This window comes from Anser anser (genome assembly GCF_964211835.1).
Source record: "Anser anser genome assembly, chromosome: 1".
Taxonomy (NCBI): domain Eukaryota; kingdom Metazoa; phylum Chordata; class Aves; order Anseriformes; family Anatidae; genus Anser; species Anser anser.
Genome location: NC_139720.1, coordinates 200809463 through 200834042, shown reverse-complemented (window position 1 = coordinate 200834042; position 24580 = coordinate 200809463). Strand labels below are relative to the sequence as shown.

The 24580-nt window shown below is 48.6% G+C and overlaps 1 protein-coding gene across 4 annotated transcripts in view; it reads left to right on the top strand.

Moving 5' to 3' along the window:
- The window catches only part of AMOTL1 (angiomotin like 1), a 75333-nt gene that overhangs the window by 47122 nt on the left and 3631 nt on the right, over window positions 1-24580 (top strand). For 3 of the 4 annotated variants that reach the window (XM_083816230.1, XM_083816231.1, XM_083816233.1), the window contains 8 exons: window positions 380-524; window positions 1658-1747; window positions 9185-9330; window positions 15200-15349; window positions 19015-19205; window positions 20291-20416; window positions 22345-22571; window positions 23265-23528. In XM_083816230.1, coding sequence (XP_083672356.1) covers window positions 380-524; window positions 1658-1747; window positions 9185-9330; window positions 15200-15349; window positions 19015-19205; window positions 20291-20416; window positions 22345-22571; window positions 23265-23528 — 1339 coding nt within the window. The remainder of the gene's footprint in view (window positions 1-379; window positions 525-1657; window positions 1748-9184; window positions 9331-15199; window positions 15350-19014; window positions 19206-20290; window positions 20417-22344; window positions 22572-23264; window positions 23529-24580) is intronic. The other variant, XM_083816232.1, reaches the window with a different exon arrangement.

Genomic DNA, 24580 nt, shown 5'->3' with positions numbered 1-24580 from the left:
CAAAAGCCTGCTTGGGACTGCCTTCCTGTCAGTCTTTTGGATTCGGGTTTTAAGCTGCAAGCTTGCCAGGTTTCAAGGAGATGATGTTAAGAAGATTGAACACCCCCCAAAATTGTCTTGGCCTGTTATAGAGAACTTAAGTAGAGCAGTCTTCAGTCAGGGGAAGAAAGGAGTGAACTACAGTGGTTTAAAGCTGAAATGAGGTTCGAGTCAAGGCTATAACGTTCCTGGTGGTGTGCAGAAATTCTCATTTTAGAGCCAGGTATGACACTTGGCACAGGCATTGCCCCAACACTCGCACCCGATTGCAACGCTCTGGGTGAATGCCAGACGGGACACTTCCCTGCTAGGCTTTCATGGGAGCTCTCTCTCCTTTCAGTTTGAAATAGAGATTCAGAGGATTTCAGAAGCTTATGAGGGCCTGGTCAAGACCACCACTAAAAGGGAGTCTCTGGACAAAGCGATGAGAAACAAACTGGAAGGAGAAATTAGGAGACTTCACGATTTCAACAGGGATCTCCGTGGTATGTTAAGTTTGCATGTTTCTTTGTTTGTTTTCCACAGCTGACACAAGTTTCACTTTTCACAAGCTCCAGGGTAGCTGGCTTTAGAGGATTAATTTCACACGTTTTAGATAACCTTCTTGAGAAATCAGGCCCTGCTCGCTGGCATAAGACAAAACTGCTGTCGCTTCCCTGGTTGCAAACAAACCTTCTGGCAAAATGTGAAAGACAGCTTTAAGTGGTGCCTTTGCATTTAAGACTTGCAAATATCAGTTTGACTGCTGGGCCACCAGCCCTGAAGTTGCATCCAGCTCTAATGAACAGCAAGTTGCAATACAGAGTGCTGCCATACATCCCGAATATCTCGAAGTTCAGTGCCTTCACAAACCAGTAGCAAGTATCAAAGGGTATCTCCTTCTGGTATTAAAAACCTATGAAATTGAGGGTATATCCTTTTGAGAAAGCAAACGGAGGAGTAACTGTTAGCTGTCCAGGTGCCTGATGGGGCACGTTGGTACCTTTTCGTGCAGTGAGGTGCTCTTTGCAAGCAGCCTCCTACTTTTAAGAGGAGGTGAGGAGGCCGGCTGCTCTTTTTTGGTGTGTGTTTGGGGGGGCATACCCAAAGTCAGGTGGCAGTGGGAAGCTGCCCACAGTGTCCCTGCAGGCTGGTGGCAGGGAGTCTCATCCCTCTTACAGCCGCCCTTCCCAGGGGAAATCATCCCCGGCTGCAGAAACTGCTCCTTTCCCATGACAGTCCCAAGGATCAGTGACACCAGGGTGGAGGCCGCCTTGCCCCAGGGCATCTGGCAGCACCAGGGGCTGCACTCCGCCATGGGAAGGCGTCCATCACCTTGCAAAGCTGGGTAAAGTCAGACTGCAAGTGCATTGCACGTTTCGGACAGCATGAGAAACGAACTGCTTGGACACATTAGCTGCAGATGGCAGAGGTTCTTCCTCCAGCTTCTGTACATCTGAATGACAGCTTCATAGAAGAGGTCAAAGGTCTCATCTTTTATGTATGTGTCAGCCTCCATTTAAACGCCCTCCTTCAGAGTCTATTTATACTGCACTGCTGGCACACATCTTATTTTCTTGGTTGGCCTACAATTTTATATACATATATTTATACTTAAAGTATTTCCTGTTTTTTGCAGAACGACTGGAGACAGCCAACAGGCAGCTAGCCAGCAGAGACTTCGATGGGCACGAGGATAAGTCCACAGAGGGCCTTTATGTCACTCAGAGTGAGTACTGTGTTAATCTGTTTCCAAGGTGCATATATATACATACACACATATATGTACTGGAGAGGAGGCAAATGCTTTGCTGTTAATTTTTATTGTCCTTATGGCTTGGTTCTACTCAGCTAATTCATAATACACTCTTATTTAAGCTGCAAACTGGATTGTTTAGACTGTTCTTTTCTCTGAGCACCAGAAATAGGCAGTGGGAGTTAATGGTAACGCAGCTTAGCTTATTTTTTATAAATATTTGTCTGAAATTGCTAAGTGTTGCTTGCAGGGATCATCTCTCAAAATACATGTTTTAGAGAGGCCAAATTCTTCTCTTGGCTGGGAAAAGTCTAGAGCAACCTCTGATGACTTGTTGTCAGTGCCATGGGTTGATTAGCAAGAAGAGCAGAGCTGGACCTTCGTTTTCACAAAGGACTGCTGAGACAAAAAATGTAGCTTCTACTGCTATGAAAAACACCCCTTCCCATCAAATTTTAGGCTCCCGTAGTGACTGAGCACAGCACTACAGCATTTCCCCACCATGTGCTGGTGGCTCCACGTGACCAGGCAAACCGAAACCCGAGCAGCTGGATGCTGTGTGACAGCGCGTAGCCTCTTGTGTATCCTGAGCATCTTCAGTATGTTTCCAGAAGGGCTTGGCTTGACCACCCAGGAGCTGTGCAGTACCTTGAGGGCTCAAATCCCATTAAAGCAAAACCCTGTGTCCAGCGGATTTCTTCTGTTTTATTTATTGCACCGAGAGCTTTCCTGGAAGATGAGCTCCAACTGCAAGTGGTTAGCTGGAGAGCCATCCATCTCCATTAACAGCACGGTGTTAACAACACTCGGTGTGCCTCGCCGCCAGCCCTGCAACATCCACCAGCTTCTCCAAATGCAGGAGGGCCTTCTCGTAGCTCCCACCTGCGGCGATGACGCCAGCACAGCAACACTGCTGAAGGTTTGGTGCATATGTGCACAGGCCAGAAGAGAATCCAATTATCTTTTCCTTGACTGTGTTAGCTTTGCCGTATTAGCAAGTGTAGGTAATAATGTGAATCCAAATGGCTGGTCTGTTAAGAAAATAGCATTGCTGTGTAAGTCTTGTCTTCCTTGGGAAGAGTTCAAACAGGATAAGCTGCACAGAGCAAATTGCAGACTGAGCTCCGCTGTCTTCATATAGAGGCAGCCTGGCGGTGTTCACATGCGATGGTAACTGCAAGGGTGAGTTAAATCCCCAGGATGGACGGAATTTAAGTTATTTTCCAGCACATAAACACACTCTGTGCTTCTAATGCTAAACATCTAGCAGTAAAACTCCGTGCTGTGCACTCAGCATATTGCTGCTATCAATTCACAGCTAGCGAACAAATATAGCCTTTCAGATCCTATCACATAAGACGGGCTGGATACTTGGAGTGTTTCCTGTCTAGCCCAGAGAGCTCAATGTTACCAATGTGATGCAGAGTGCTTCCAAGAATAGAAAAGTGGGCACATGTAAAGCAGGTCCTCTTCAGTCATGTTCTTTGGGCTGCTTTGGCACACACAGGAATGAGCTCGATATCAGGGTGTCAGCCTCAAACATTCCTGCGAGGGCTCAGAAAGTTTTTGGAAAACAACCTGAAAACATGACCCTTAACACCCCCAAACCAAACGTTACATAAAAAGACTCCAACATTAGCAGCTTCCTAAATGTAACCATTTTAAAGCCAGTCTTATGGTGAGATGAAGGCAGAAAGACAAAACTTCTGAGGTTTTTTAACACTTGCCATTGGTAACGCTGCAAATACAGAATTAGTGCTGTGGTAAAACTCCAGTCACAGAAAGAACACCCTGAAAGAAGTCTCGTGAGGCAGGGCATGCAGGGATCACTTCTCAGTTCTTGGCAGCTCTCTCCATTAGCAGTGCAGCAGCACAGAGTAGTCGTGTGCTCTGAGATGGGGACAGAAGGTGACACAAACTCTTATTCTTTGTAATAAGGATAGGCAAAGCCAGGCTGCATGCCTCCAAGTATTAAGTGCTAGGCATTTGTGTGGAATGAAAAATGCTCCTGTTGTGGCGGGTGCAGTTAGAGAACTCACAGCCTATTAGTTCCTTGGTAATTACGTGATGTTTTGTCGGTGAAAAAGGTTCTTAAAAAAAAAAAAGATACATGAAGCAGCAACTGATGAAGGTGTGTGGGCCCATACAAGCAACAGAAGAGGCAGGAGGCAAAGATGCTGTGAAAAGGGAGAGGCAGGAAGACTGATGGTTTCAAAGACACAGGCCGGAGAGAAAGGTTGTAATACAGGGTGTCAGAGGAAAAATTTGTTCTGGTGGAGTCTGAGGATTTTGTGTATTTTTCTGGGATTTCTGGACTTTGAGCCACTCTGTCAGAGCAGGGGTTCCTCCAAGGGACTGTTTTCTCAGGTGTCTGAGGCAGACTGGAGTCTGTACACATCCGGGTTAACTCTGCACGGCTCTGGACTCATTAGGGGGAATGTGCAGACAGTTTTTATAGTGTCTTAGTAGAGCCTCGTGCTTCATGGGAACGTGCAGTCGATATGCTGTATAGTACTTGTGCATGTATCTCTGTCCCAAAAATCCCAGACAAAGAAATATTCCCATCAAATGAACCCAGCCAAAGAAAACGCTCACAGTAAATGTTTTTGAGAGTGGTGTTTTGGGCAGACTGAGAGCCATTTGGTATTAAGACAGGAAATAATCAGTACAGAGTCATAAGTTTCAGGGGCAAGTGAAAGGGAGGCCCTAGCTCTGTCATTTCACCACCATGAGCTTCACATGTGGGAGATGGGAGAGCTGCTGCCCTCATGCACCCAGAGCCAAGGGCAGGAGCCTGAAGAAACAGTGCTGTATTGAAAAATGCATCTGTTCTGCATGATTCCCCCCCACCCTACAAAAGGAAGGTGAGTGGGAAATCCAATTTCAGTTTTCAGCTTGTGAAGGTCAAATTCTCCCCTGGCTTGAACCTCATGACATGCAACGGGCACTGCCCAAGTTGTAAATCAAAGCGCATTTAAGCTGCTGGTGATACTTCTGTAGGGTGCGGAAAAGCACGCGCAGATGGAGATGTGGTGACTTTCTCTGACAGAGGAGGAGAGAACTTCAAACCTTTCGGCATCCCTGCGTAGGTCGGTGACCATAAGTAAGCACATACTGAACCATTTGTTAAGTACATTAAAATTCATCATAATGATTAATTCCAGCACAAAATCCCCGTTAATCATCATGTGAGAAAACTAACCCAGGGACTTCAGCTCCTCAGAGCACAGAGGCCTGCAGCTTCTCAGCCTTTCCTTGGTCTTTACATGGCCAAGACTCGAAAGAGCTGTCAGGAACGTGCCATTTGTGAGCAAAACTGCAGGAGGAGTAACTTGTAATGAGCTCTGCTGGCATTTGGCCAGGATACAGGGGTTAATGCAGCTACTCCTTATGAAGTGTGCGGGGGTCCTGTGCTGTCTCGTTTCCTGCAGTGAGGGAGCCCTGGCTGTACGAATGGGGCTGCATTCCTGGTGTGTGCACAACGGCCAGGGCTCAGCCTGATCAGTAGGAAGGTGATCTTCACAGAAGTGATGGGGGTGAATGTACAGAGAGGCTTAATCCAAGCCATTCTGGATGCAGGAATGAGCTAAAAAGAAATGGTGACCCACTGAGACTGTGCTGCCGCTTTTCAAAAAATGCTCTCTTGAGACGGAGCATTTGGTTTTCCCTCCCATTCAGGGCAGACTTCTTCATGTACGTTGCCTGTTAAATCTTGGGAGGCCATTTGTATCGTCTTTTTTTCTTGTTCAAGGGGGAGAGAGGGTTGTGGGATTTGTTTGTTTGTTTGTTTTTGCTGGGACTTGACAGTGAGGATGGAAGGAACTGCTTCATTTCCCAGTTCTGCTTTGCTGCCTCAGGCCTTCCTTGGCCCAGCCCAGTTGTTACCAAACTGGAGCTGTAGAGGCTTGGGCAGAGGGACTGATGGACGGTGGCTTTGCCGCTTCTCTGGGCGGAAGAGTGGAAACCATGAGCTGAAAGGTCTTTGGAGCAGGCAAGAAGGCCCTGTCCTCACTTCAGATTTTGATAATCCTTCTGCTGGTCGTTCTGAGGTAAGGGGCAGGATACGAGGGGCCCATCGCACGCTTCAGCCCTGTGCCTCACCATCCTGGCACCCTCCTGGGGATGTCAGGCCGCTGCAGTTGGCCAAGGCCTGGCTGGACCTGGAAGAGCAGAAAAGGCAGCTCTGGTGCCCCGGCCCATCCTGGCGAATCACCCCGATGAAGGGGGTCTGGCAGCAGCTGCAGTGACATAAGGCCATGCCTGTGGATGGCAGATGACAGAGCTCCTCCTCACGCTTGCTGTGTCAGGAGCTGCAAGACTGACGGGAGGCTAAATAAGTCCTGCAGGTTTTACTTAAGAAAGGCCTGGTCACCAGAGAGCGCCTTTGGAATTAGCAGCTGTGAACGAAGAGTGATCATTGAGGAATACAAACGTGCATACGAGACATTGTTGGAAATGCCACAAGGAACGTGGTCTAGGAGTGATTCTTGTTTTCAGCAAATCTCCTGCAGGCACATTCTGCTCTCGCTGCTGTCGTTTGATATAATTTCTTCCACCAGTGGTCATAATGCAGGAACAAGGAGTGTGTTTAAAAGATGTCAGCGTTACCACTTCGCAGTATCACAGCAAGGGGAAAAACAGCTTGGGATGTATTGATATGGTCACATAATTAGTCAAATAAGTTGATACTTAGATATAATGAGGTATTTAGGTATGGGTGGCTTTGAGGACAAGCGTTCAACTGATACAGGTAAACAAAAACATGTTTCTCATTTTTCTTTCAAGACTGATGTGATCAAAACCTTTTGTTAAAGCATGGGGTCTGTGTGAAAAGCTGGGCTCACATCTGATTGTAGGGCAGGGGTGGCACAGGTTGAATCTCTCTCTCCAATTCTAATGTTTCTGCTTCAAAGCAGGGCCAAGATTAGTCTGTTTTTGGTGGAAGTACCCAGCTTGGCAACTCAGAATGCCTGTTTGTGAAGCACCCTAGCAGGCTCTTTGCTTTTTCTCTTTCTTCTACCCAGCCCGAGCGTAGGTGTGATGTCTTCAGTATGACACTCGGAGGCAGTGGGTGGAAAGCTTGCTGTAAACCACAGCAGAGAAGCCTTTTGGGAATTCCTTATTAATGGGATGTGGCAGTGGCGTGTCAGAAAATGGAAATAGTTATTAGCTGGAGTCTGCTGGGGAAAAAACACATGCCAAAATAGAAGGGATATGCAGAGTGTAATACAGTAAAACAGGATTTTTAGACTTTAAGGATACCTTGCGTATACTTGAAGAGAATTTAAGGTATGTTTGATGGAGTTCTTCTTTACTAAAAATTAATGCAATATAGGAAAGTGCTTATAAAGTATACCTCCAACATTTTGCAGGGAAAATCTTTTAGGGGGCACTAGAAAACTTACTGCAGCAGGGCGAGCCGAGTGTTTTGAGTTTCTTGGATGAAACTTGAAAGTGAAGGTCCCAAATCCTGGTTTTGTAAACACAGTCCTCATGTAACGTAGGTTTCAAGTCCAGAGCACAGCAAGCGTGGTCCCAGCGTGAGACGACTGAATGCCACAGGACTGAAATAGTGTTCGTCTTCTGGCCTCCTCACCCTCTAACAAAATGAGCTCCTTGATAATTTGCCTGGATTTACACTTTCATACAATAGATATTAATGTTTCTGCTGGTGAATCGGATTGAAGTAGATGTATTTGTGTCGAAGGAAGAGGCCTGCTTGTCAGATTTAGAATTCCTGGCCTGTGTGGGAAGATGTAGGACGCGTCATACTCGTCTGGTCCTGGTGCCAGTTGGCGATGTGGAGCACACAGCAGTCACTGTGCTTCGCTCACAGGCTCCACAGAGCCTGGTGTGCTGGTGTTGCTGCCAGGGTCTGCTTTTGTGGGGTGGTGTTCCTCCTTTTAGGACAAATGGAGAGATGGCCAGGCGGGTTTGGGGTCACCTGGACCACTTGTGCCGTGATCCACATGGCTCAGCTCATATTCATCTCACTTCACTGCAGAGGTGTACCAGTAGGTTGTAAATTAATGCCGTTCTCATTCTATCTATAATGAAGGAAGAAGAAGGCCGTTCTGGGGCAGTTCAGTTCCGAAATGGGCTGGCTTCAGCCATGTGAGGCGTCCTGTCCATCCTCAGTGACTATGTGGGGAGGTGACTGCTGGGCCTCACAGCTTGAGTGTTCATGCTCAGGTGGGACTGAGGACAGATGTCAGGGACAGATTTTCCACATTTGGATGATTTTGGAACAACTTTTTCCTTCATTTAAAAAATAATAAATTCTGTAATGCTGTGTTTAGAAAGTCAAAAATCAAAATAATGTTTAATTGGCGCCAAATTAATTTTTGGAGGAAGTTTCCCTTCCTGGAGGCTTTCCAAGTGTTCTATTTTTGCTGTGATCCAAAACGAAGGCCAGATTTTGAAATCTCAGATTTCACTGAATGAAACCTCCATCCCCTGCTTCCTCCCATCATTAACTGTTTGCAGCCTGACGTTGGAGATCCAGCAACCAGCCTGTGATGTTCATATTCCCTGAAGTGGTTCCTCAGCACTGTCAGAGCAGAGATGGATGGCGCTGAGCCTTTCAACGTGCAGCTTGCCAGCAACGTTGATGGTGGGCCTGAGGTTCATTGATGAAGGAAAAATGTGAGCAAAGCTGACTGAATTTAGCCATTTTTTAAAGTGTTATTTTAAATCCTATCCAAAAAGGGTATAATTTTTTGTCACGGAGGTTATCTGCTGGATATCTGCTTGCTCTTCATGCAATAGGGTGCTTAACAGGAGAGCAGCTCTGAATGCTGGATACTTAGATCATGCAGGACATGAAAGTCACCGAGGGCCCCCTCAGGGTTGACATCTCAGCTCCTGTGGCATCCTCTTTCCCTGCACAGACAGAAAAAGCCCATCTAGATGTCCCCTATCTTATTCTTCCTTATTGGTGCATGCATGTGACCGACCGAGGTTTCTTGCCCCTTAGAGCAGGGCAACATGCAAGCTGGCAGCTGCGACCAGTCCTTGATGCAGGCTGTCCTCTAGCAGTGCCTGGGCATCGTGTGGGGTGAAGGGGTCACTGGTGCAAGCCAAAATGTTGCTGGGGAAGATGCTAGGAGCTCAGCAGTAAGGACAAGAGTGAGGGTTCACAGGTTCACAAGCTCTGTTAGTGCAGCTGCAGCCTGAGCTGCCACTCGTCTCTGTCTCTGGTGCTTGCATAAGGATGGGCGGCGAGAGGCTGAGCTCTGGCTGCAGAAATTCCTTGCCTGTTGTGTCTCAGCACATGTTGTAATGGATCCACTCGCTGCAGCTTCACATAGTTTTTGCTTTTCTAGGAAGGTGGCGGCTTACCTCTGGCATGTGGCCCAGCACCTGTGGGCTGTTCTCATGGAGCTGTTCTTGTTCTTGTCTTTCTTCCAGACAAGGAGCACTTGAAGGAGAAGGAGAAGCTGGAGATGGAGCTGGCAGCCATGCGCTCCACCAACGAGGATCAGCGGAGGCACATCGAAATCCTCGACCAGGCCCTGAACAATGCTCAAGCCAAGGTCATCAAACTGGAAGAGGAGGTGAGGCATGGGCATCATTTCTCTGCTCAGAGGCTAGCAGTGGCTTGCAGTTAGGGCTTTCTCCATCCATGTCCTAAATCTGTTCTGGCCATGGTGTGGCAGGTCTTCCTGCTCCCACGCGCTGTCCCTCCCACAGAGAATACACATAGCTATACAACACTGAGCCAGACAAGCAAGCAAAGGAGACCACAACCACAGATGCTTTCAGAGCAAAGTCTTCAGCATGTAACCAGGACCGTCATCATACTGGAGTGGGTTGGTGGCTGAGGTATTGGTAGGACTTCACAGAAATATTAGGCAGAAAGCTGACTACTCACTGAATCAGGACTGTGATATAAACGCGTGATGTTGGTGCATCCCATTTCTCCCAGGGGGCTTTTGAGGTGTGCACAGCAGCACAACAAAGCAGGGCTTGGCAACTTCGCGTGTCAACGGTAGTCTTAGAAGAATAGGCTGATCTGGCTAGAGGCAAAACCTCCAGGATTTAGAGCTACAAGATTTATGAGAGCTGAAAAAACTATTATACAATGAAACCCAAGGAGTGCCATCTATTCAAAACCCTCAGGATGTTTTTAGGCAATGTTCCTATAGGCCTGATAGTGAAAATCAATATTCAGAAGGGAAGAGAAATCCCAAGAACAGAGGGCTCTTCAAACTGACAGACAAATACAGAACAACATCTGGTAGCTGGAAGCTGAAGCTAGACAAATTCAAAGTGGAAGTAATGCTCAGTTTTAGCTATAACCAAGAGTGATGTTGTCAGTTCTCCATTACCGGAGGTCTCTAAATCTGAATTTATTGTATTCCTTAAGGACCTTCAACGATTAGCTGAAAGTCTATGCACTCTGGCAGATAAGACACGACTGTCATAACAGGACTTTTTGGCTCTGAAATCTCTGGCCCTGTGACCTGCAAAGAGAGAGGATGTTTTATGGCGAATAAAATAGATGCAGTCTTTACTATCTGAGCAGGCAGACCACTGGTGAGGGGAAGGATGCTCACCTAGCAGGGTTAGGTAGAGGCTCATGCTCTGGCACAGACTGCTGGCATGATCTTGGGCAGGTCTGGTCCCCTCAATGCCTCATTTCCCACTTGCACTCTCCCTGAGGCTGGCCTGCGGATGAATCCGCAGGAGCCTGCTGTGTGCACAGGGGTCTTGTGAGGAGCAGGCAAGGTCTTTTATCAAATACTTGCAATTAACTAAATGCAGTTCATTTTCTGTCTCTGTCTTGGAAAGGACGGGTTGACCTTGGTGATATTTGACTGTTTTTTTAATGAGGGTATCCAGCATGGCAGACCCCCAGTTAAGCTAATTAATGGCTACTCACAGTCTGGATGATTTAAAGTATTATATAAAGGTGATTGCTATTTTGTTCCTGACCACTAGACCATTCTGACTTCTTATTTGGAAACATTTTAAAAACCCTATTGCCTCTGGTAGATACGCTCAGCAGCAAGAAGAGGATCACATTAAGTTTAAGTGCTCCTTTGTTAGACTGAAGTGTGGTCATTGTCCCTGTGTATTTAGGGCAGTCCCTTTGGGGTAGCTGCAGGAGCTAGTGTAGCTTTAATCTGTCTGTTATTCGCTTGATACTCTTTGCCTTAAAGGCAACCAGAGGTTTTCGATTTGCATTTTATTATAAAGTGGCTGAATAAAGGAACGTTTTAGGCAGCAACACCTGCTCCTGCAATCACAGCATCATGCAGGGGATGGGAAGAAGCGTGGTTAGCTCCTGGCTGCTCCACAGACTGTTGGTATGACGTTGGCAGGTAGCGCCAACTTGCCGATCACATGCTGGTGAAGGCAGCAGAAGTATAAATGCAGATTTCCAGGCAGGTGGGATGAGAAACTACCCTGAACCTGCTGGGCTGTGGTAAACACATTGGCAGCCTTAGGGCTCTGTGCCTAAAGGCTTTGTGGTTGCCAGTTCCTAGCTAGTCATCCAATAAAAATGTGCCCCTGCTGGATGGGGATCAGAAGTTAAACTGAGGAGAGGGCAAATGGTCCCCTCTAGAGACCTGGGAAACTCATGCCTGGCGCATGTTAGGTGTTTCAGATGTGGTAACCTTCTGCTCGAGGTGTGTTAGATGTTACAGAGGTGGTAACCTCCTGCTTGGGGCATGTTAGGTGTTATGGAGGTGGTAACCTCCTGCCTGGGGCATGTTAGACCTAAGGGTTGGCACCACGTGGAGGTGAGGGGACCGTATTTGCCAGAATTTGTCAGTGAGAGCCCTCAGCCTCAGCAGACCCACCTACTAGTGTTTAACTGATTTATCAATTTAGGGGGAGTTCAAGTGAATGCAACCACCTTTTTAACAGTCCCCAGGTTTTGGAGCTCAATTTGACACATATGCAGCCAGATATTGCTGAGGTTTTGAACCTTCATCTCAAACCAGATGTTCTTACTATAATTTGGGATATATCAAAATATCAAATATCTCTCAAACAAAAAAATGGCTATTTTTAATAATGGAGTTCTACCTCATGCACTGCTTTGTAAATCCACACGGATTTCTTCTAGCATCAGAATAATTAAGTTTAAAAGCTTTTTAAATCAAGGCTTGAGAAATAAGCAGCAGTTACCGAGATGAATTAACATAAAATAACATACTGTGTGAATCTACATTATCCCGAATGTCTGCTAGTAGAAGGATTTAATTCAAGAATATGGAGGTGGTATTACCACCACATGTCATTTAGGAGACTGCTGCTGGAATCGTGTGTCTGGTTGACGCTTCAGAGAGATGACTGAATAATTGGGGAGGGTTCAGGAAACAGCTGTAGAATTTATTTGAAGCCCTGAAGATGTTCTTTGCTGTGAACAATTAGTTAAGAGATGGCTGAGCTCCAGTCCATATGCATGAACGTTAAGAAGAGATTGCTGTCAGCCGGATTAAACATGGCTTTTTAACATAAGAACAAATATTGAGATGCAGTGTTTGGGAGCTGGATCTAAGCAAATCAGGCCAAAAGTAAAGAGTCAGAGTAATTAACATGGAAACAACCTATTTAGGGAGATAGTGGATTCTCCATCTCTTACGACCTTTAACTCAAACCCATAGATTTTTTCCAGTTGCTGTTCTGTAACTCAAACTGGAGTTATGTTCACAGTGCAGATACTTTTCCGTGAGACTCACTGGTCTCTACTCAGACTTACTTGCTTGATCAAGACCAGGTTTGGATCAGCCCCTTTTTGGCCTTAGCTCTTCTTAATCTTTTTTTCCTAATCACTGGGATGAGGGCAGCGTTCAGGCAAGTTGCTGATCTTGTGAACATGTGATTTGTTTCATGAAATGCTTCTTGCTCTAGTAGATCACAATTTGGAAACAGAACAAGAAGTAATTTGCTTAAATTGCATAAGAGAAAGACAGATTAGACGTTAGGGTAAAAGTTTTCAGGCAGTAAAGGAAAATACACCGTGAAGTAGTTTGCAGGGGGAGGTTTGGAGTCCCTACTCCTGCAGGGTTTGCAAACAGATTAGGCGGGCATCCGGCAGGTTTTAGGAAGAGATGATCCTACCTGGCAGCAGGAGAGTGGACTGGTACCTCCCGACCTGCCTTCCAGACATTTTTTTCTTTGAGTGCATCTCTGCGAGGTAGTGGAGCTTAGAGTCATGTGTTTCTGATTGCGGTCTCCCTCCCTCACAGATGCACACTCAATTGGCAGTCCCATTAATTTCAATGACAACATGTTATACTTTGATTTTTAAATGTACGTGGGTGAAATATTTGCTTACAGATCTACAGGCAGGATAAAAAAAAAAAGCCAGAATTGGCTCAGGAACCTTCCTGTGAATTTATGAATGTGGGAACTGTCTTGTTGCATATCTCTGACTAAATTGATTACTGAGGCTGTAAATGTGTGCATGGCCTCACCCCCACACACAGAGGGATGCTCATGCATGAACGTGTGAACCCTGGGTTTTAAAGGGCTGCCGCAAGGCCCAGTTCTGGCTGCCATGGTACAGATGGACGCTCCAGCACCGGGCAGGACCCGGGGGATGAGGTCTGCTGCCGAGGAGGGACAGGGGAAACCCACTTCACCTCTCAGATCCGTGCTCATGCAGCCGGCAGGTGACGGAGGCACTTTCCTATTTGCAAAACAGCACGTTCGCTAAGAAATCACCGACGTGTCTGTGTTGCAAAGCTGGGAGCTCCCAAGGAATGTAATCTTCCTGCTGCTGCCAGAGACCAGTGGGGATTATAATCTCATTAATTTTCGTGGCGATCCCCAGGAGCTGTGAGCATTAGCCTGGATTACAGCGAGGCTAAGGAGGTCACGCTGCAGGTTGTTGGCTCTGGCTGGGGAGCCAGAGGTTTGCTCTGACCGAGCTTTTCTTCTGCTGAGAACAATTTCACTTCATCCGGGACATGGATGGATTTAGGATGGTGGGAGAATTTTAAGAAAAAGCTATTTTATCACCATTGTATTTGGTGATAGAGGGGCTTGGTGAATCTGGCATTACACAGGGGAAAAACCATCTCTGCAACACAGGAGCCCCAGGCTAGGCAGGGGAGGCTGGATGAAGGGGAGTCCCCCAGAGCCAGAGGGACCAGTGCTTATTTGCTCCTCGTGCCCAGGAACAAGGCAGCAAATGTCTAACTACATCTCCTAGGTCCACACAGATGTTTAGTGAACATCGTTTCGCTATCAGAACTCACCTTGCAATTAACTTAAATAGTGATTTAAGTACTTAAAAAAGAGGTAGGCACCAGAATATCTTCTTGGCTCTAACCTAGCCAGCTTCTAGTACGTGTCTAGCCTTTGATATTTCAAGTAGGTCCCCAGCACTGATGAGGGTTAATGCATTTTTCTGCCTCCTGTTTTGCTTCTGAAAAGACTCAGGTCTCAAACAGGTGCCCAAATACATGAGGAGGAGGAAACCATAAGCCCTAAAGAGCATCATGGTGATCAGGGCAATGACCTTGAGCACCCTTATTATCCCCCAGACTTCAGGTGGGGTCTGACTGGAAATGGCAAAGCCCATCTGATCCATTATGCAAACAGATTCACCCTCCCTCTCCAAGTCAGGGGTTTAAGTCAGGTTTAAGCCTGAAGCTCTAAACCCCCAAAACTTTAAAAAAGTGTCAGTGACAAAATTCATGATTCAGAATTCAGGAGGTTGGAGGAGAAGGCATGAAACTGCCTTCCTGAGGCTGGGACCTCAGCCCATGGGGCGAGCAGACCGACCCCACTGCCCCTGCCTCACGGGAGAGTTTTCAGCTCAGCATCCGTGCTCCGCGAGGACAGGCCCTGCTGTGGGCCTGGCCCCCTGCACCCCTGGGCACACAGCTTTTTTAGGACAGGCTTTGACACCCATCTGTGTCCAGCAGCCTCCTCTCCCCACGGGCTCTCAAGCATGCTGGGTCCTGCTGGGGGTCCCTACCAAGCTATGCTACGCTGTCGTTGAGTGCCTGGTGGTGTGGTGGGAGGCCAAAAGTAGAGAACTGCTGATCACAGGGCAAGGTTTTAAATCTAAAAGAGGGGAGGTTTGCATTAGATATAAGGAGGAAATCCTTCCCTCAGAGGGCGGTGAGGCCCTGGCCCAGGCTGCCCAGAGAAGCTGTGGATGCCCCATCCCTGGAGGTGCCCAAGGCCAGGCTGGATGGGGCTTTGGGCAACCTGGTGTGGTGGGAGGTGTCCCTGCCCATGGTTGGAACTGGATGGTCCTTAAGGTCCCTTCCAACCCAAACCATTCTGTGATGCCTCCCAGCTGGGGTCAGCCCATGTGCTTGCCCAAAACACGTCTAACACGGTCGCCCTCGCTCAGAAACACTCGGGGGGCTGCTTGTGGGCAAGCGTGCGGGGTCCTGGCTGTGGGATGGGGGTGCCCCGTCCCCTGGCGCTGCTGACCCCCTGTCCCCGCAGCTGCGCAGGAAGCAGGCCTACGTGGAGAAGGTGGAGAAGCTGCAGCAGGCGCTGACGCAGCTGCAGGCGGCCTGCGAGAAGAGGGAGCAGATGGAGCGGCGGCTGCGCACGCGCCTGGAGCGGGAGCTGGACTCGCTGCGGATGCAGCAGGTGAGGACGGGGAGCTTGCAGCCCTGCCAGGAGTCACCTTGACATAGGCTTCAGGTTGTTGGGCACTTCACCAAACTTCTCCCTTTTAACCCCGGATTTTCAGCAGATGATGGGTGAAATCTGCCTGCTTGGGGGATGATGTCCTTTGCGGCTTCTCTCCAGGAATTGCAGGTTGTGCAGGGTCAGGTCTGCACTGAAGGAGGAGAGGAAAGTTGCGGTACGTACAGGCAGGAGATTTAGCCTGTAGTCTTTGGGCAATCTTTTATTGAAAGAGCAAGGTGGGATGAAGTGGGGTTAGGTGGGAGCAACTGTCTGCTCAGGCCGTGCTCAGTTCTGGGCAAAGGTGATGTACCAGGTTCCAGAGACCTCTGTCCACAGCAGATCCAGAAACAAATGGTGCCTTCATCAACAAAAAATTAATTAGATCTAAGTCTAGTCCAGAATGGGCTAGAAATGCAGGCTTGTATTTCTTTTTTTATGTCCTTGTTGGTTTTTTTTTGACAGCCTGTGGCCTCAGAGGTATAGGGTTAGAGGTATGTATAGAGGTTATAGGTTAGAGAGGCATTAAGCTTGTATTTTATGCAGGTGTTCCTTTGGGTGGGCACCTCAGTCTCTTATACTCTCCCCCATCCCCAAGCCCCAAGTCCAGTTGTCTGTGTAAAGGGGAAGCACAAGGAGGTCGCGGGGAGGATTTCCAGGTTACAGCCAGCACCACGTGCCAAATCCACGAGTACTGGCTTCAGCAGCGTGAGCAGATGCTCTACGTATATCAAACCACCGCCTGGGGAAAAGCAGCAACATAAGCAAGGCGCGATGCTGCTGTAACTCGTGAAGGGCTCGCTCATATCTCTGTCAAGAAATGTGTCTGCCACAGCAACCCTTCCTTATTTATGAGCTATCAGTGAAGACCGAAGCAGCTGTTACAGAGAGCTCACGTTGCCAGAAAGCAGAGGGGCTGACCCCGCCGGCAGGACGCAACTGGGAAACAGCTCCGTGGGCAGGCAGTGTCAGCGACCTGCAGGGTCAGGGTGCCTGGACCTGAAAACCTCCCCTTCTCACCCGGCGTCCCCGGGGCAGGGCAGCCCCACCAGCCCTCGCTTTAATCCACTTGAGCAAGTCCCTCTCTGGGAACGCTTCCCGTCCGTCTTGGCTCTTCCTTGCTGCCGTATCAGTGCTTTGCATCTTCCTCGTGCACTCCTCCACGGCCTCAGAGGACAGGCTATGCCTGCCGTCTTCCAGTAGCTCTTCTCGCTTGCCTCCTAGCCTGCTCTTCTCCTTTTTAAAAAAGAAATCACACGGGGATATAATGTGCTGACGCTGGTGTAAAGGGAAGATCAATTGAGAAAATACATTTAAAATCCAAGTGAGGGTAAAACTAGAACTAGAAAGGGCTTTGTTTCGTTGGCTGGAACAGAAGGGCAAATCGATAGATTAATTGGGATGGACTCTCACCTGAGTCTTTGCCGTGGGAGTTCAGGCTATGTCTGCTTATTTTTGCAAAAAAAAAAAAATCTCTAACTTACAGATTGCTTCATAGTTTTTTTTTTAGAACTGTAATTAGCAACTGCATTTTAGGTTGCCATAGCTCCCAAATGCCTGCACCCATCCCATTAAAGAAGTTTTAAGAAGAAAGATTCTTTGATTTCACATCTCACATCAGTGTTGAGGGGGTGACTTAGGGGTACTTTTTCCTGTTATGTTTGATACTTTTTGCTTTGTGAGCCACAATGCTGCAACAAATCACATTGCTTCAAAATACCCCAACTTTTTAATTTGGTGCTGTCCTCTCTGTGCTGTCAGTTATATCTCCTGGAATAGTTTCTCGTTGCAGAGAAAAAGAGCTTTTTTCTCCTTTTACCAGTCAGCAGAAGAGACACAGCACACAAGGAGCCATTCTCTTCTCTTCCTTAACTCAGCCGAGTCCAAACAGCAAATCCTCATTGTCACTGATGCTAGGACAACGACAACAACAAAAAGTAATAACCCTTCTGACTTAGCGTTGCAGGCTGAGTGTGCAGGGCCGCCAGACGTTCTGACTGCGAATGAAGGAGGCAGGCACCCGCAGTGTCCCAGGATGCTATTTTACAGGCCAGAGCTGTGCTTCGAAAATATTACCTTCCTGCCAGGAGCTTGACAATATCCGAGTGTACTGGCTTGCTGTGCGGGAGCGGAGTCACCGCAGTTGCTCCTAAGGGGCTATTCCTTACTGCGCTGTTCCAGAAAGCGTCTTCCAAACGCGTCATTACTGCGCCAAAGCCGAGGGCTGCAGCCCTCCCCTGCTATCTCTTGCTTCCTGTAACCAGGAGATCAGTGTCTGGAAGGAAGAGCTGAAAACGTATTTTGGAAAAAGGAAACGGCTGCTGCAGCCCCCGCTCCGGTGGGATGGCGTGTGCCAGGGACCTGCTTCACCAGTGGAAATTCCTGGTGGGGCACAGATGCAAAGCTGCTGCTCCTGACACAGCTTCCCCTTTAGCACAGTGTTGTGCACCCTGGAGTGTAACAAATCTCTTGTATTTTGTATTGAAGAAAACAACATTTACTTCTGCTGACTTCTGACACAGCTTCATGCCTGTCCCTCTGCCGTGGGCTCATCCCATCCGACTTCCCCTGGGCTGAATCTTCTGCCCTATCTCCACGGCAAAGAAAGAAGCTCGAGGCAGCTCCAGTTGCAGCGTAGGTGCTGTAATTAAGTGCCTGTGACTGGGCAGGATAAATCCTGCCTGGCTGAGCGCTTCCCTCGCAGTGTAGATGTGAAGGGTTGGTGAGCTTACGCACCCACCGCTGCATTCAGCATCCCCCGGCAGCCACCTCGCAGCCTCTGGGGATCTCCTGCCCAGCCGGGTGGAAAGCCACCTGCTGCCCACACAGAGCACCTCCTGAGGGCACCTTAGAGCCGAAATGTGCCAGAAGAGACAGGCATAAATCCACACCTGGGGTATTTTCCCAGCCGCTGTTCTGACTAGCGTTCTCTGTTGTGCTGTAGCTAGGTTACACGCCACCTTTTTCTGTTATTTTCTTTAATACATAAACCCTCTGGTAATAACTGCCTCCCCATGCCGAGCACCACCCAGCTGTGTGATGAGGCTCCAGCAAGAAGAATATCCTTTAAAGCTTTATTCCTTCTTTTTCCTACCTTTTCCCTTGGCTTGGGGCGTCCCACAAAATCCACGCGTATGCAGGGGGCAGCCGGACCCCTGCCCCTGGCACCGGAGAGATGGGTGCTGGTGCTGCACCCCAGGTCAGCCTGCCCAGCCTCCAATACTAACCCTGGGGCTTAGCCTGGGATTCCCCCGACCCTTTCAGGGGTCTCGGCACAGCTCTCGTGGCAGCCAAGGAGGTGTCCATACCGAGGAAGCACGAGCTGGCCCACTTTGACACCACAGCTCTTACTCAGAGGCATGGCAGTCCCCTCGTGTGGCACCGGCCTCATCTTGAGGGGATGGCCGGGGTGTCCCGGTGCCAAGAACCCCAGACGGGGCCGTTTACACCTCCGTGGTTGCAACTCCTTGTCTCCGAAATTTGCTGTGGGACGAGGAGCCCTCTTTAAGTCTTGGGCTGTGGCAGCAAAGGGGATGTCTTTGTGGGCTCTGGAGTAACGTGGATAAAAGGGGCTGGTAGCTCCCGTACTCGTCAGGGTGAGTATCTGTGGCTGTTTGCCCCGGCAGAGGCAGGGAAGCTACCAGGCAAACAGCCTCCCGGAGCACAACGCCCCGGCGCTGATGGAGCTGGTGCGGGAGAAGGAGGAGCGGATCCTGGCTCTGGAAGCCGACATGACCAAGTGGGAGCAGAAGTACCTGGAGGAGAGCACCATCAGGCACTTCGCCATGAACGCCGCAGCCACGGCTGCGACGGAGAGGTGAGATGTTGTTCATGGGGACGGGCGTTTCTCTATTTGCAGCAGAAAACAAGGAAAGGATATTTTCTTCAAGCTGGGTTTTGCTTTGCCATCCCCTGAGATGCTCTGGCAAGGTGAATGTATCTGTCCCTGGTGGTACGTCTGTGAAATACAGCAGGATTTACCCTTCTGACCATGTCCAAAAGTTTATCATTAAGCTTCAAGTTAAAGAGGTTCTCCTAATATCGAAACTAAACCTCTTGGCTGCAGATTACGTCAATTTATTCTTGTCCTTCTCAGGTGTACATGATGAACAACAGCTCACTGGCGACCTTGTAACAGCCTCGTACATACTGGAAGACGCATATCCCCTCGTGTGTCTTCCCTGGCCTGAACTAAGCTCACTTCCTTCAGCCATCCCTCTTATGTCCCGTAGTAAACCCCTTCCCTTTCCCAGTGCTTTCATCTGGGTTGTCTCCAGTTTGTCTGTCTGCACGCACGGTGCCCCAAAGCACACAGCATATTGCAGCAAGGCTTCCAGCAGTGAGGGGTTCGGGATAATTAACCTCTCGCCAAGTTTCTTCAGAGCCAAATCCCCCGAATACATCCTAGGAAGAGACTTGCCTTTCTCGGTGTGATTGAGTGCATGTCCCAGTATGATAATTTCTTTTGCTCTCCAGTCTAGACAGCAATTCCTGTGCTATTTTTCACCCTCCTAGGCGTACAGTTTTGCTTCTCGTTTGTGATGCAGTCCTGGTAATTGGGACCATTCCCCCAGTGAGTGAGGCCCCTCGATTTCCAACCCCGCCCTCCAGGATGGTGTTTCAGGTGTTTCACCCCATGGGGGCCACCCATGATTTTAGCACACTCCCTGTTCCACCAGTCCCGATTACTAATGGCATTAATGACCTCAGCCAAGAGTAGGCCGCGGCAAAACAACCAGACAGCCGTCCGATCTGATAACCAACCACTGCTAGCTCGCTCTTCAAACGCGGGATTGGGGTTTTTCTTTGCAAGCACCAGGCTGCCTTGCAGAAGCCACCCTCGTGGCCGTAGGCCCCGGCTCCGTGGTCCGCCCGACTCACCGTGTCGCACCGCTTTGCCAGGGACGCCTCGGCCCCGAGCCACTCGCGCAACGGCAGCTACGGCGAGAGCGCGCTGGAGGTGCGGGGCTGGCAGGAGGAGGAGGAGATCGTGCAGGCCAACCGGCGGTGCCAGGACATGGAGTACACGTAAGGGGCCGCGCCGGCTCGCCGTGGGGTTGGGGACGGGGTCACCCCGCCTGGCTGGAGCTGGGGGTTGTGCAGGTAGGCCAGGATGCCCTCGGGTTCCTTCATGCACAACCAGGAAGGATGGGCTTAACTTCACTATGATTTCGGCTCTTCGGCATAAAGGCAGCGATTAAATAGCTGCTGTCCTTAGATATTTCCCCCCACTACCTTGCAGTTAAGCCTTCTCTGTGCCAAAAATGACCTTCTTGAAAAATGGAGGCAGTTCCCGTATTAAAAGTAGGTTGGCATGGGAGGAAGCTAAATGCTTGCTTAATCTCGGTGAAAATCCCCCACTGGAAACGAGCGCGTCTGGTTGTAAAAGCTGAAGTTGTAATCCCACTCCTACATAATCAGCAGCACAAGCATCTGCGTTTTCCTTCCTCTTCACTCCTTCAGAAGTCGCCTGCGTGTTTCTAGATGCACTGTTTCACACATCCGAGCAGCGCGATGTTCACACTGGCATTTAGGAACAAGCCTGCAAAACTTAGCACCAAAAGCACTGCTAAACAAGCTGTGTTTTCCAGTAGAAGGTATGAAGTAAACTTTTTTGGATACAGGCAATCAGCAAGAGTAACATTCCTTGGCACAGACGCTTCTCCATTTTCAGCACACAAATAGACATGTGGCTACATACTCAGCACCATTTATAATTCTTTGCCTTGTTTTTTTACTGGTGAAAAGTGGCCTTTTGATCAGTAAAAATCCCTTGAGAATGGTTGTGCATTTCCCTAGGTTTTTAATGAAAAATTACTTAAAATCTGTTCTTCATTTCTGGCTTTGCCGCAGAATGACAAGTCTGCAGACAGTTTTGTAAAACAGAGTATTTGTTGCTTGTGGAAAATGTAAATGATTGTTTTTACTGGGTTTATTTTTTGTTTTCCACTCACACATGCAAGCAAATCCTGCTTCCAGTGAAGCAATGGAATTTTGCCATTGGCTTCATTAAAGATAGATTAGGATCTGGTGTTTTCATTGCAAATTAGACATCTGATTATGACAACTAAAGCCAACATTAAGTTACTGTCTATCTCCCTTTATGTATATGCTTTCCAGACACGGCAATTTAGCTTTCACTGCTTCACAAAATGGAGCTGCGTTTGCTTTCTCAGTAAAGATACGGTCCTTAGACTATCATATTTTACACGTACAAGTTTTCTGTTTTGTTTTTAATGTAGTTTCAGACCCTTTCAGTATGATTTGGTGTTAATAATGCCTGGAGAAAAGTCTCAGATAATCATTTTTTGTGTGTTTTGAGAGTCTTTAGGTCTGGATTAGAAAAGCACAGGGAGCTTTGCTCCGCTCTGCACACCACAGGCAGATGGTTTCTGCAGAGTTTAGTGGAAACAAGGAGCCCAGCCCAGCTGTTACAGGAACCAAAGGGAACCTTTTCAGTCGCTTCGGCAGCAGCAGAGCTTTACTCCAGCTGCCAACAGACCCGAATTATGAGGTTAACTCAGGATTTTAATTCAGATAATACTTACTCAGGCAAACCCCTCCCTGTGGCAGTCTGCCAAGCACGGGATTCCAGATTTGACAGCAATGGGGGAATGTTGCTTGTGTTTTTATACTATGTCAGTGAAGGTAGCAATCCACAGTGCAGTCAGGATATTGCTCTCATTGCTGCTGCTGCGGTAAAGCCACAGCAACAGGTGGGTTCATTTAACCTTGCAAAAAAGCAGTTTATAGCCAGAAATGCTTCCTGTTCCGAGGTGCATCATTATCCCTCGGAGGACCTGGTGGGAGCTGCCTTGCCCAAGTCACTTACAAGTGGAGGTGACAGAGCAGCAGGGCACGTCCCTACAGACTGGTCCTGCTCCCTTAGGGTGCCGATTGCTGCCCGTTTAAACTCGTTGTCCACCCCCGTAAGCAGAGCATTCATATTTTGGCAGAATAAAGAATCTCCATGCAAAAATAATTGAGAAGGATGCCATGATCAAGGTCCTTCAGCAGCGCTCGCGGAAGGATCCCGGAAAAGTCGACAGCGCCAGCCTGCGACCTGCTCGGTCTGTCCCCTCCATCGCTGCTGCGGCGGGCACGCATTCGCGCCAGACCTCGCTCACCAGCAACCAGATAGCTGAGGAGAAGAAGGAGGAGAAGATCTGGAAGGGAAGCATAGGTGAGTGTTGTTTTGGTTAAGCTTTGGCTCATTCATCGCTTTGTGGTAATCCTTCTGCCTGAGCCTAGCAGTAGTGCCCATGGCTGTGGCGCTGTCCTTGTGCCAAGGTCAAAACCTAGTCCGTTTTTAACCTTGCTTCATATCTTAATTGTATTTTCAATCATATTAAGCTGTTCTGCACTGATTGTAGAAAGCCATAGTCTGGGAAAAGACTCCTAGACACAAGGAGATAACGCCTGCAACTTTGTGGGAGTAAAGACCAAACCTGGACCAGAAAAAAAGGTTTGGTTAAAGCTAAACAAGAGGGTGAGCATCCCTTTGGGTGGGAGTTCGTGATGTGATGTGGCAGCTGAGTGGGGAAACAAGTGCAGTACAGCCTGTGGTTTGGGGCCACATGGGACGGGGGTGCAGAGGGATGCCTGTGCCGGGGGTACCACCAGGACCGGTGTGCAGAAGGGAGGTAGGACAGGGCACTGCTCTCCAAAGGCTGCGTTTGCAGAAAAAGCACGTCTGGCCTGGGAAGGTACTGTGTGGGTGTCAGGACGAGAGTATCACGCAGTGTCCAAGGGAAAAAATAAGCAGAGTGAAAGGGCTGGAGGCATATTCAGACCAGCACCTTGTAGCTGTGGGGTGGGACGTGGGGACAGCACGTAAGTTTGGGCCGGGATGTGACTGAGCTCGGTGTGTTCTCAGGGCTGCTCCTGGGGAAGGAGCACCACGACCACCCGTCGGGCCCCTCGCTGCCTCCTCCGCTGCCCTCCTTGTCGTGCACGCCAGTTCCGGCAGCCTCCCACGCGAAGACGGGCAGCAAAGACAACAGCACCCAGACGGACAAAAGCGCCGAGCTCTTCTGGCCCGCCGCCGCCTCCTTCCCTGGCCGTGGCCGGCTGGGCACCACCCCGTCGCACAGCCCCGCTCCGCGGCCCCCGGGGGCACGGCCAGCGGGCGAAAAACTGGGTGAGTGCTGCTGGACCCCCCGGTGGGGCAGCAGGGACGTGCAGTAAGGTCCTGGCGCCCCCGGGGCTGTTGGCACGTTCCGCAAGACACCCCGGTGTTGGTGGAGCAAAAATAAAAAGGAGGGGAGTTTTCAATGCTGCGCAGTCTGGCACGGCAGGGTTTGGTGCTTGGCAGCTTTTATAAGGTTCTGCTCGTCTGTGGCAGGCAGAGTTCCTGACAGATGTGATAATTACGCATGCTGCCACAGATAAAAATCAATCATGGACAAGATCACAGGGTTTCACACCGTAAAACGCTCCATACCTGTTCATATAGTCAGCCCCTTCTCGTTTTTCAGCTTATACCGTGTTTAGCAAAAGCATCACCTCGTTTTTAAAGGAAACCTGCTGGGAAAATGTAAGGAGAAAATGGAGAATGTCGTGTTGGTTTGTGTTTTCGTGTTTGTTTTTTTATTTTTGGTAAAGAAATATGTTTTTAATTATTTTTGAAAAATGGAAACTGCAGGTTTGCGACCATAGCAAGGGGAAACATTTATTTTACAAATGCTATTTTGAAAAAGCCATTTTCCTGCATATTTATCTGTTCTCAAAAACAAGTCTCCCCCCCTAGGAACTTCATATATATCATTGGTAGAGCTAAATACCTTTAATTACTTGAAACTCTGGATTGGTGTGTTCCATACAATTCAGATTGGAGTTTGTTTCCAGGAACCCATAAATTAGTCTTTCAGGTTTTTCCCTGTTTTAAGAAATGCGAGTCCTTCTTGCTGAAGCTGACAACGTCATGAACTATGATGACTAAAAGAAATAGCTGACAAAATGTATCATAGATGATCATAATTGGCCATATACATGCTCTTAGCCTGTTTCACTGGTACAATAATATATTTTAGATTAAAACACCCACCTGATTATTTGTGTACTGCCTTCACGTTGTTTCAAACTCCCAAATTTTGTACCTGAAGCAGAACAGGAATGCAGACGTGCAGAGTTAGCACGGATCAGATAATAAGTAGTAAGTTGCTAAAGTGATGCAGACTTTCCACAGGTGGC